This window comes from Astyanax mexicanus, chromosome 24, assembly GCF_023375975.1.
Source record: "Astyanax mexicanus isolate ESR-SI-001 chromosome 24, AstMex3_surface, whole genome shotgun sequence".
NCBI classification, from domain to species: Eukaryota; Metazoa; Chordata; class Actinopteri; order Characiformes; family Acestrorhamphidae; genus Astyanax; species Astyanax mexicanus.
In genome coordinates, this window is record NC_064431.1 from 18,317,636 (window position 1) to 18,330,881 (window position 13,246).

The 13,246-nt window shown below is 38.6% G+C and overlaps 2 protein-coding genes across 13 annotated transcripts; one reads left to right on the forward strand and one right to left on the reverse strand.

Annotated features, from left to right (window-relative positions):
• Positions 1-4,327: 4,327 nt before the first annotated feature.
• LOC111195461 (uncharacterized) lies at positions 4,328-7,186 on the reverse strand. 12 transcript variants are annotated; one of them, XM_049472010.1, is made up of 7 exons: positions 6,612-7,181; positions 6,364-6,468; positions 6,118-6,222; positions 5,872-5,976; positions 5,599-5,730; positions 5,386-5,484; positions 4,328-5,076 (listed from the first exon to the last, which is right to left on the reverse strand). In XM_049472010.1, exons 1-7 carry the CDS (start codon positions 6,796-6,798, stop codon positions 4,520-4,522), a joined length of 1,290 nt encoding a protein of 429 aa, XP_049327967.1. In that variant the 5' UTR covers positions 6,799-7,181; the 3' UTR covers positions 4,328-4,519. The 12 variants fall into 12 exon arrangements, with proteins under 12 accessions (XP_049327967.1, XP_049327968.1, XP_049327970.1 ...); XM_049472011.1 differs by having other exon boundaries at positions 5,626-5,730; positions 6,612-7,179; XM_049472013.1 differs by lacking the exon at positions 6,364-6,468 and having other exon boundaries at positions 6,612-7,185.
• A 3,388-nt stretch (positions 7,187-10,574) lies between these two features.
• LOC111195462 (uncharacterized) lies at positions 10,575-11,793 on the forward strand. The gene is made up of 4 exons (XM_049472003.1): positions 10,575-10,635; positions 10,719-10,757; positions 10,895-10,999; positions 11,217-11,793. Exons 1-4 carry the CDS (start codon positions 10,575-10,577, stop codon positions 11,771-11,773), a joined length of 762 nt encoding a protein of 253 aa, XP_049327960.1. The 3' UTR covers positions 11,774-11,793.
• The last annotated feature ends 1,453 nt before the right edge of the window (positions 11,794-13,246 follow it).

Below are 13,246 nucleotides of genomic sequence, written 5' to 3' on the forward strand. Positions count from 1 at the left end.
TGAGATTTTAAAGAAAATGTATTTATTAAAACACAGAAACCGAAAGTTTTTATATTAATGGTTAATAAATCCAAACCTCACCTGATCTTACTTTTCTATACAGCAGGGGTGTCCAAACTACGGCCCGCGGGCCATTTGCGGCCCGTTTCCTATTTTAAAGCGGCCCGCGAGGTATTTCAGAAATAGAATGAAAGTTGGCCTGCTGTTAAGCAGGTTTTTATAATGTGAGATTCAAAGTTTGAACGCTAGGTGTCAGAAACGGGCCAAAGAGTCTAAAAGCGGAAAAAGTGAAGTTGTAGTGCAGAAAAACGGGCCAAAGAGTCTAAAATCGAGAGAGTGCTCAGTTGTAGCGCAGAAAAAGAGGCCAAAGAGTCTAAAAGCAGAGAGAGTGCGCAGTTGTAGCGCAGAAAAACGGGCCAAAGAGTCTAAAATCGAGAGAGTGCTCAGTTGTAGCGCAGAAAAAGAGGCCAAAGAGTCTAAAAGCAGAGAGAGTGCGCAGTTGTAGCCAAGAAAAGCGGGCCAAAGAGTCTAAATGCAGAGCGAGTGCACAGTCGTAGCTTAGAAAAACGGGCCAAAGAGTCTAAAAGCGGAGAGAGTGCTCAGTTGTAGCGCAGAAAAATGGGCCAAACAGTCTAAAAGCAGAGAGAGTGCTCAGTTGTAGCGCAGAAAAATGGGCCAAAGAGTCTAAAAGCAGAGAGAGTGCTCAGTTGTAGCGCAGAAAAAGGGCAAAAGAGTCTAAAAGTTGCGGTAAGTCAGGAGTTCAATATTAAGAGACATCATGAAATGAAACATCAATTTAAAAAATCTTAGTTTACACAACACTGTCAAAGATAGATAAAGATAGTAAGTCAAGTAAAATGGTGTGTAAATAAAAGTAATCAGGAAAATGTATTATTTAAAGTGGTATATTTCATTATTTGTTTTATTACAGAGTCTGTGGCCTGTGACTTCAAATATATTTCTCCTTCTGGCCCCCAACAAAAAACGTTTGGACACCCCTGCTATACAGCTATTAACTCTATTATTTAGTAACTCATATTTATTGCCTGTAGGTAAGAGTGAGGGGCATCATCTGGTGAGTCGGGTGAGAGAGGGAAGGTGGCTGTGGAGGGCTGTGGCACCTCCGCCGTGCCAAAGCCCTCTTAAGCCGTGAGATTTGAGGGGGCAGTGGGACATGCAGACAGACAGATTTGGACTGATTGTCCCCTCTGGCCACGTCTCCAGACATTTGGACAGAAATCTGCGGCCCGTAGTGCCAGGAGGCGACAGTAATGAGAGGTTTAGAGGTTTGGCCCTGATGTCCACACACACCCACAAACACACACACACCCACCCACACCGATAGCCTCACGCTCGGTGACCTGGCACGGTACCAAGAGTGAAGGAGACACTAGACATCTTCACTGTAGCTTTCTAGCATTAGCCTGCTGCTAAGCTAGTATGCTACAACAACATGAGACTGGCCCAAGGCTAGGCTACGCTAGGCCACACCACAGACACGACTGACTGACTGATTGACTGACTGTTCAGACGAGGTACGACAGCTGTCTGATGCACCTCAGACAAACAGACAGACAAACGGAGGATAAAAAAAGATTGAAAGATGTTTTGTTAAAGATCAGAGAGGAAACGAAGCAAAAGAGTGAATGCAGTGATAGACAGCAAACTTCCTGTTTCTGTTGCGTTCACCTTTCGTCTTTTTTTCCGTGCCGTTCTTTGAAGAGAAACCTGCGTGAGTAAAAGCTGGTGAGACACGCTCGACCCCGTACGTCACAACGACTTCCCCTTTCAGAATGTCATCAACTGCACCAGTTTTTCATTTCCTGAGAGGGCAATTTTAGCCTCAGCTCGTTCCTGTATGCCAAACCAAGTGCGTGAAGCACTGGTGTGTGAATGGGTGCAGATGTGTGTGCTGTGCAATGAAGTAGCACACTGCTGTCGGCCTTTTATTTATTTAATTATGTAATTAGTATAATAGTATAGTATAATTATTGGTAATGTATAGATACCATTTTTTGTACTGAGTTTGAGAACAAGTATGAGCATTTTTGTACTTGCCAATGTTAATGAAAAGTAGTGCAATGAGACAGTTTATTTGTTCATTTTGATTAAACAATAAAATATATAACTACAGTACCAGTCAAAAAATTACTTTTACCTTAAAACATAGTTTTTTATTTTATTTTAAAATGTTCTGCATTGTAGATTAATACTGAAGTCATCCAAACTATGAAGAAAAACATACATAATTATTTAGTGTTTTAGATTCTTCAAAGTAGCAGCTTTTAATATGTTTAAGTGCATCAGTTGTGAAGATGTAGAGTTGGTATACAGTGAACAGCTCTATTTGAGTAATGTTCTAGTTGGTATTACGGCAAAGAAGTACTCAACTAAGTAAAGCAAAAAATTACTTTTAAAAATGAAGATCAGTCAATCTGTAAATTTTCAAGAACTTTGAAAGTATCCTTGATACTGTCAAAAGTGCATCAAAAATGCTATGATGAAACTGGCAGTAATCAGGACCGCCCCGGGAAAGAACAAGTATGAAGCGCCCTATTGTTCACCCTGTGCAAGGCGCGTGGCAATGCTCTTGCTATCTCACACCCCGTCAACAGTCTGTTTTCACGCCTTGTGCCCGTTCCATTAAAATAGAGTCAGAGTTTAGGAATAAATCTACACTGATGTGTGTGGTGGTCTGGAAGTGAGATGTGTTCAGGTAAATTTCTAGCTTGTTGCTATCTTGGCGTCGGAAAACACAGGTGCGCCACTGACTGAAATTAACCTACACAACAGTCAATCATCAGAGTCCATTCCTATAGGTGCACCACTGCTCGTTAAAAAAAACACACACACACGCGGATGCACTGCAGAGCACAAACCCTATTTTTAACTTAACAGTAAACAGAAGAAAGAATTAAATAACATTGCTTAATGTTCCCTTAATTGAGCTACTGGTGCATCTTCACAGTGTGAACATGCAGGTCAGTATCCTCTGCTGAGATGCACAAAGTGCCTCGCTGTTAAGATACGAACACGCCAAAGTGAGAGCACAGCTGGCTCTTAAAGGGAATGGCAAGTGACACACTGGTTGGTTTATTTCATGTTATGCCCAAAAAAACACACCCATAATTAATTAAGAGAATTAGTACATGCCTTTTGCTCCTTCACTATACCTAAGACACACTGAAATGCCCTAAATTTGCTAAAAAAAAAAAAAAGGCCACAAGAGTTAATATCCTCAGAAACCTAAGAGTCACTTAAATGCTGTTTCACAGAGTATTTTGGTTTGTTTAACACTTTTAAATTACTGCAATTCCTTATGTGTTCTTTCGTAGTTCGTAGGATGACCTCAGTATTCATTTATACTGTATGAAAAAATAAATAATGAAAAACATTGAATAAGAAGGTGTATCCAAACGTTTGACTGATACTGTATTTAGCTTTTAAAAGAAGTAGAATTCTGGAAATCTGCATTGTCATCATGTTAGCTAACATCTATTGCTTGTAGATTTCTCAGTAAAATAGATATAAAAGCCTGTTGTTACTGGAGTAATCAGACTGAATCAGGTACTCACGGCAGGCCTGATGTTTATTGATTTGTTTGTTCATTTTGTGTGAGCACCATCTGTGCTCAAAGGATAAAATGGGTCAAAAAGGCTTAAAGGCTGCTGAAAGTCTATGGATTTAACCACCAACAACAGTGTTTTCATGAAACGACTTACAGCGTTTTATATGTATGTACGGTTGCATAACGGTTTTTCTATAGAACCGGCATGTTTTTGCTAACCTTTCTGAGAACACGTCCCAGTTTAGTCAGAACGTTCATGTATTTAGAGTTTACTGGAGTGAACATAAAGCAGAGCGTGCTGATGTGTGTGCAAATCTTAACAGCTTGTTTTTATTACTCTCTCAAATTTACAAAAAAAAAAAAACTTACCAAATTACACAAATCATTTAATCATTTAAAAAAGCGTGTAGATTAAGCATACCATATTTTTCGGACTATAGGGTGCACTCGATTATAAGGCACACTATAAATAAGTCTATTCGGGAGGTCGCAGGTTCGAAACCCACGCTTATGCATGTTTACCCAGCTGGCCCCATTAAATTAGGAAAAGTCACCAAATATGAAGTAAATAAATTGACATTAAGTGCTTATTTAAAGCTGATAAACACTGAATAGGGTCAAATTGACCCCAAACATAATAGGAGGGTTAAATGAATTTTAGTTTAGGCTGGTGAACTGTGTTATCTAGCCAATCTTTAGAAATTGGTATTTATTTTAATGCATTAGTTTATTTTATATACAAAAACAAACAACAAAAAGTTACTGTTGTTTACAAAATAGACTTTATTTAAGTGTACAGATTTTTAATATTATATAACATAAAACTTTAACATTTATTAGCATCTAATACTGAGTTGTTGATTTCATTACACTGTAAAGTCCTCAGTCTCCTGGTGTTTCTCAGTGTTGAATTAATCCAGATGAATCCAGATGATTTCAGCAGAATCACATTTATTTGATGAAGGATTTTAGGGATTCTGCAATGTCATTTAAAAACAGTTCGTTGCCCAAAGGAGACAGGTGAACCCGGTCTCTGAGAAAGAGCCGAGGGTTGTAGAACAGGATATTCGGGTGATGAATAACAACCCCCTCCACTCCCAAAATGAAGTCGGCCATCTCGCGGTTTACGCATTTCCGGGCCATGTCGATCTGCTTAGGGTGAATGGTGGACCTCCACTGACGTCTTGGGGTGATATCTGACAGCATGATCTTCATGTGTGGGAAACGACGGTGGAGATCAAGCAGATCCACCTTCATCTCTGCGATGAGATGAACGGTGTTCATCCCTCCAAGGTCGTTCCCTCCACAGTGGATGATCAGCACGTCCGGAGCCGTTCTTCCTCTCAGAGACTTGTTGAAGAACGGGACGAGGCCTCGCCACCTCAGTCCTCCCCAGCCGAACCAGCTGACCTTGGCCTTCACTCCCAGGTCACCTCCCAGTGAGCTCCTCGCTATCTCCTCCCCACGACGAATATAGCTGTCCCCTATGATCCATACCGTGGGAGGAGCTGTAAAAATAAAAACAATAAAAACAATATTAAACCATTTTATTACAATCACAGCATATATATATATATATATATATATATATATATATATATATACTTAAATATAGTATAATTAAACAGTTTACGGAAGTACTGCACCACAACAATTCATGCTTCATCACCAGCAGTAACATCTATAGTGTAGTCTGTCTATGCAGAATTAGCTAAGTGGTTGCTAGGTTGTTGCTAAGGTCTTGTTAGGTGGTATTTGATAATGATGTTAGTCTTAAAGAAACGGTAGCCTAACCAAACATGGACCCCATAACGCACCTCTCTCCAGCTGGATTGGAGCCTTTTTCACTACTGGAGCTTCATCTTTTGGTGTCTTCTCCGGGTTCCTCCAGGTTCCGCTAGTGCTAAAGACAGTATCTGCAGCATATCAGTGACATTAAAAACCGGTTAGAAACAGAACTGTGTTAAAATCAACAGTTAAAACTGATGTGAGAACATTTGATTTAGTTTAGGGGAATTAAACATGCTAACCAAACGGACATCTGTCCCATAATGCACCTCTCTCCGGCTGGATTGGAGCCTTGTTCGCTACTGGAGCTTCATTCTCTGGTGTCTCCGCCAGGTTCCTCTTACGAGAGGTTCTGCTCGTGCTAAAGACAGTATCTGCAGCATATCAGTGACATTAAAAAACGGTTAGAAACAGAACTGTGTTAAAATCAACAGTTAAAACTGATGTGAGAACATTTGATTTAGTTTAGGGGAATTAAACATGCTAACCAAACTGAATTCTGTCCCATAACACACCTCTCTCCAGCTGCATTCGAGCCTTTTTCACTACTGGAGCTTCATCCTCTGGTGTCTCCGCCAGCTTCCTTTTACGAGACGGTACGCTAGTGCTAACGACGGTATCTGCAGCATATCAGTGACATTAAAAACAGGTTAGAAACAGAATTGTGTTAAAATCAACAGTTAAAACTTATATGAGAACATTTGATTTAGTTCAGGGGAATTAAACATGCTAACCAAACTGAATTCTGTCCCATAACACACCTCTCTCCAGCTGCATTCGAGCCTTTTTCACTACTGGAGCTTCATCCTCTGGTGTCTCCGCCAGCTTCCTTTTACGAGACGGTACGCTAGTGCTAACGACGGTATCTGCAGCATATCAGTGACATTAAAAACAGGTTAGAAACAGAATTGTGTTAAAATCAACAGTTAAAACTGATATGAGAACATTTGATTTAGTTCAGGGGAATTAAACATGCTAACCAAACTGAATTCTGTCCCATAACACACCTCTCTCCAGCTGCATTCGAGCCTTTTTCACTACTGGAGCTTCATCCTCTGGTGTCTCCGCCAGCTTCCTTTTACGAGACGGTACACTAGTGCTAACGACGGTATCTGCAGCATATCAGTGACATTAGAAACAGGTTTGAAACAGAACACGTATTAAAATCAACATTTGAAACTGATGTGAGAACATTTGATTTAGTTTAAGAGAAATTCAAAATGCTAACCAAACTGAAATCTGTCCCATAACGCACCTCTCTCCAGCTGGAGTCTGGCCTGTGTCAGTGCAAGAGCGTCCTCACGTCCGTCCATTAACACATTGGAACGTTTCTCTCTCCTGCTGGGGCAGTTGGTCTTCCCGTGCTGGAAGTTCTCCCAACTCTGCCGGTTGATCTTCACCGGTCGCTGAACCGCAGTCTTTACAGAGTTCAGTAAAGACATTCTTCACTAAAGCTGCTCGTCCTCAGTAACTACAAGATTCCCTCCGAAGTCCTTATACTGTGGCTCCTAGCTCTAGTCTGAACCCGAACTGATGGAATCCTGCTTATATGGGCTCAGGTGTGATGTCATACCTGTGATGTCAGAGGAATCTCTTCTGCAGTAGCCATGGTGACCACCAGGCTAGCTAGCTAGCTAGTGCCACTAATTCCACTGGTTACCTGTACATTTTAAGGTATTAGTACCGTTTTTAAACATCTTCAGGTCGTTATTCTTCTGTATTTGACTGAATTTAAACTAGTAATCAAGATATTGGGATGTTTTCCAGCTTATTTAACCCCCAGATCTGACGAGGATACTTTGTGACTCTAATTTTTAGAATTAGTTAGCTGAGGTAGCTAGGTTTTATGTGTGTTAGTTAGCTAGAGTTATGTGTGTTAGTTAACTAGAGTTATGTGTGTTAGTTAGCATTAGCTAGCTAAGTTAGCTAGGTTGTATGTGTGTTTTAGAATTAGTTAGCTAACTTAAATGTATGTCCTTTAAAATTAGCTAGATTATTTGTGTGTTAGATAGATAAAGTAGCTAGGTTATATGTGTGTTAGTTAGCTAGAGTTATGTGTGTTAGTTAGCTAGAGTTATGTGTTAGTTAGCTAGGTTATATGTGTGTTAGTTTGCTAGGTTATATGTGTGTAGTTAGAGTTAGCTAGCTACGTTAGCTAGGATATATGTGTGTTTTAGAATTAGTTAGCTAAGTTAAATGTGTGTCCTTTAGCGTTAGCTAGCTTATATGTGTGTAGTTAGTGTTAGCTAGGTAAGTTAGCTAGGTTGTATGTGTGTTTTAGAATTAGTTAGCTAAGGTAGCTAGGCTTTCTGTGTGTTAGTTAGCTAGAGTTATGTGTTAGTTAGCTAGGTTATATGTGTATTATCTAGGTTATATGTGTTTTAGTTAGCTAACTAAGTTCACTACAGGATGTACCTTAGGGTTAAATATACAACACTACACAGTGTATTTACAAGTGTGAGCACTGTTAGTTTACAAGTGTAAAACCAACAGTCACACTGTGAGGTTTTTAACATTCACAGTGTAAATATGACACTAACAATGTTAATATAACATTGGCTGCTAATATAACACACCTGCTGTGCAGGTAAAACAAGTTAAATGCATGACTGTTCAAATGTCTTCTTCTTCTTCTTCTTATTATTATTATTATTATTATTATTATTATTATTATCATATAATAATAATAATAATAATAATAATAATAATAATAATAATAATAATAATAATAATGACATTTGGACAGCCATGCAGTTAATTTGTTTTACAGCACATTTGCCAGTGTTATATTAACAATGTTAGTCTTAGATTTACACTGTGAATGTTTAAAACCTCACAGTGTGATTGTTGGTTTTACACTAGTTAACAGTGCTAACAGTGGCAAATACACTGTGTAGTGTTGTATATTTAATCCTAAGGTAGTCAGTACATCATGTAGTGAACTTAGTTAGCTTACTAACACACATATAACCCAGCTAATACACATATAACCTATCTAACTAACACACATATAATCAAGCTAATACACATATAACCTATCTAAGTAACACACATATAACCTAGCTAATACACATATAACCTATCTAACTAACACACATATAACCTAGCTAAGTAATTCTAAAACACACATATAACCTAGCTAATATCGCTGGCTAACTCTAACTACACACATATAAGCTAGCTAACGCGAACTAACACACATATAACCTAATAATAAATAAACTAATTCTAATAATAAACCAATTCTAAAACACACATATAACCTAGCTAACTAATTCTAAAATACACATATAACCTAGCTAACGTAGCTAGCTAACACTAACTACACACATATAACCTAGCTAACATAGCTAGCAAACTCTAACTACACACATATAACCTAGCTAACATAGCTAGCTAACGCTAACTACGCACATATAACCTAGCTAACATAGCTAGCTAACGCTAACTACGCACATATAACCTAGCTAACATAGCTAGCTAACTCTAACTACACACATATACGCTAGCTAACACTAACTACACACATATAACCTAGCTAACATAGCTAGCTAACACTAACTACGCACATATAACCTAGTTAACATAGCTAGCTAACTCTAACTACACACATATACGCTAGCTAACGCTAACTACACACATATAACCTAGCTAACATAGCTAGCTAACTCTAACTACACACATATACGCTAGCTAACGCTAACTACACACATATAACCTAGCTAACATAGCTAGCTAACTTTAACTACACACATATACGCTAGCTAACGCTAACTAAAACACATGACTTAGCTAACATTAACTAACACATCCTAAAGCTGTTTACCAACAAACAAAGTGTCTTCATCTGATCTGAGCGTTAAATAAGACTTAAAAACATCCCAATATCTTGGTTACTAGTTTATTTTCAGTCAAATACAAAAAATGAAAGACTTGCACTGAAAAAAATGATGAGTAAAATTTACTTTAAAAAAAGTTTCACAGCTTTCTGCATTTGCTTTAAGTAAATTTAATTTCAGATACATTTAAGTAACTTCAACTCTATTTCAAGACTTATATGTTACATAGAGAAAATAAGTGAACTGAACTTCAGTCAGTCCTTTCTTTTAGTAAACTTTACTTAATTTATTTTTGCTGAATCAATCCTTTCTTTTATTAACTTTTACTTAATTTCTGCATACAATATTATCTAATTACACATATTTAATTTATATAATAATACTCAAATAATTTATGATAAATAATATATTATAGTTCCTGAAATTATCATAAATTATTTGAGTAATATTGGACAAAGTAAGTAATTGTAAGGATTGATTCAGCCAACATAAATAAAGTAAAGTTTACTTAAAGAAAGTACTGACTGAAGTTCAGTTTACTTATTTTACTCTACACTCTAAGAAATATAAGTACAGATTTGTACTTAAAAGAGTACAAAGCTTGTCGCTGGGGCTGTACCTTATACTGAGGTACAAAAAAGTACCTTTCAGTGAAAGCCCTTTTTTGTACCCATGGTTTTTGTGGCAGTAAAGATTATAAAGATTATAAACATTATCATCAACTAAATATGGCTCAAAAACTTGATGATACAAAATTGTCTGGCTTTCAAATAAAAAATTTGCAATTAAAATATATATTGTTCATTAGTACAGTGATACAGAATACTGAATGTACCCTTTGGCTGGTTAAATGGTACAAATTTGTACTTATTGCTGTTAGAAATGACTTTGTACTTCAGAGGGAACAAATCTGACCCTGTAAAGACCAATATTATACCTTTGAGGGTACAATTATAAAGAGTGTACCTTCGAGTACAAAAAAGTACTCATATCGTACCTCTGTTTTTTAGAGTGTATGCAACATTTAGGTTTTGAAACCGAGTTGAAATTACTTAAATTTATCTAAAAGTAAATTTTCTTTTAAAAAGCAAATGCAAGTACTTTTTTTCAGTGTGAGACACCTAGCCGGAACGTACCTAACAATCATATCACTAAAATAAAATTTTAGTGAATTAGTGGCACTAGCTAGCTTGCTAGCCTAGTGGTCACCATGGTTACTGCAGGAGAGTTTCCACTGACATCACAGGTATGACATCACACACCTGAGCGTTTGCAAGCAGGATTCCGTCAGTTCGAGTTCAGACTAGAGTTGGGAGCCACAGTATAAGGACTTCGGAGGAAATCTTGTAGTTACTGAGGACGAGCAGCTTTAGTGAAGAATGTCTTTACTGAACTCTGTAAAGACTGCGGTTCAGCGACCGGTGAAGATCAACCGGCAGAGTTGGGAGAACTTCCAGCACGGGAAGACCAACTGCCCCAGCAGGAGAGAGAAACGTTCCAATGTGTTAATGGACGGACGTGAGGACGCTCTTGTACTGACACAGGCCAGACTCCAGCTGGAGGTGCATTATCGGACAGATTTCAGTTTGGTTAGCATGTTTAATTTCTCTTAAACTAAATGTTCTCACATCAGTTTCAAATGTTGATTTTAATACAGTTCTGTTTCTAACCTGTTTCTAATGTCACTGATATGCTGCAGATACTGTCGTTAGCACTAGCAGAACCTCTCCTAATAGAAAGCTGGCAGAGACACCAGATAATGAAGCTCCAGTAGAGAAAAAGGCTCAAATCCAGCTGGAGAGAGGTGCGTTATGGGGTCCATGTTTGGTTAAACTACTGTTTCTTTAAGACTAACCTCATTATGATATACCACCTAACAAGAAGCATGAATTGTTTTATTGCAGTACTTCTTTAACTGTTTATTATACTATATTTAAGTATATATTTATATATTATATATTTATATATGCTGTGATTGTAATAAAATTATTTAATATTGTTTTTATTGTTTCTTTTTACAGCTCCGCCCACGGTATGGATCATAGGGGACAGCTATATTCGTCGTGGGGAGGAGATAGCGAGGAGCTCACTGGGAGGTGACCTGGGAGTGAAGGCCAAGGTCAGCTGGTTCGGCTGGGGAGGACTGAGGTGGCGAGGCCTCGTTCCGTTCTTCAACAAGTCTCTGAGAGGAAGAACGGCTCCGGACATGCTGATCATCCACTGTGGTGGGAACGACCTCGGAGGGATGAACGCCGTTCATCTCATTGCAGAGATGAAGGTGGATCTGCTTGATCTCCACCGTCGTTTCCCACACATAAAGCTCCTGCTGTCAGATATCACCCCAAGACGTCAGTGGAGGTCCACCATTCACCCTAAGCAGATCGACATGGCCCGGAAATGGGTAAACCGCAAGATGGCCGACTTCATTTTGGGAGTGGAGGGGGTTGTTATTCATCACCCGAATATCCTGTTCTACAACCCTTGGCTCTTCCTCAGAGACCGGGTTCACCTGTCTCCTTTGGGCAACGAGCTGTTTTTAAATGACATTGCAGAATCCCTGAAAACCTTCATTCAATAAATGTGATTCTGCTGAAATCATCTGGATTCATCTGGATTAATTCAACACTGAGAAACACCAGGAGACTGAGGACTTTACAGTGCAGTAAAATTAACAACTCAGTATTAGATGCTATTAAATGTTAAAGTTTTATATTCTATAATATTCAAAATCTATAAATGTAAAAAAAGGCTATTTTGTAAACAACAGTAACTTTATTTATTTTTATTTTTTTTACATAAAATGAACTAATGTAACTAAATAAATGCAATAAATACCAAATTCTAAAGATTCATTTAAAACAATTCCCAATTAATTAATTAAACTTATATGTAAGCTTAAATAATTACATCACAAGTTATTCCAACTCATTTCATTAGCCCCACCATGAGGAGTAAATATTCAGTGAATTCAGAGAGTCTATGTTTCAATAAACATAACTAACAGCAACCACTGAAATGTGCATAATAAATAAGTAAATATTTAAATGCCTGCACTAAACCCAGTGTCCCGCCCCCAAAGGCGATAAGGTAGCGTTAGCGTCACTCAGCAGTAATTCGTGCATTAGCATTTTCCAGCCTGCACATCTGCACATGCCTCACATCAACAGGACGGGCATGACCAATCTGCCAACTTGCTCCTGGCACTGACCTAGATTCTCAGCTGACCTTGTGCTGAGGAGGGCATTCTCCAGACACGGTCTGAGCGCTAGACTAATAAACACACAGCAGACTGAACACACACACACACATACATTCGATTCCTCAGGACATGCAGTTATGATTTATTATATTCTGACTTTACAGACAGGAAACAAACAACGGAAATATCTCCGTAAGAAACCTGAGAGCTCTGAGATCTGCTCCTCGACAGGTGCACTGTATGATACAATTAAACAATTAATTAAACATCCAGGCAAGCAGAAAAAAAACAGAGGGGATCTTACTGAGGCGAAGGATGGCACAAGATGATCTCAGCTACAAAGACTGCTGTTCGGTTTCAGAAAGCTGTGTAACCGCACCCATCCCCATAGGTTTTAATGGCAAAAAAAACAACTTTCAATCACGTTTTTTTTCCAATATACTGTAATTCTACCTCCATTATTTAAATGGAACAGCTAGTGTAACCTCTGCTTATATTGTCACATTTTTATATCCCCACAGAATTTGTTTTTTAAAAACGTTATTCAGCTCTATTCAAAACGGGTGTGGTTATTGTAAAAGGGCTGGTTATGGGCGGGACCAATAACAGACCATCAGCTCCGCTCCTCTCTGCAGCCTGTGACCGGGAGGCAGTCCTCAAGGGCGGGGTTATTTAAATGAGTAGGCTGTCTCCCCACAGTCTTTCTCCCTCCTCTGGTCTCTACTGCGCATACTCGGGTATCAGGATCGCCAACATGGCGGAAGATTTTGGCTTCATTTTCATTAAATGAATGGGAGCGGCGATGCGGCGTCCATCTTTTTTACTGTCTCTGGTCCAGATAATGAGAACGGG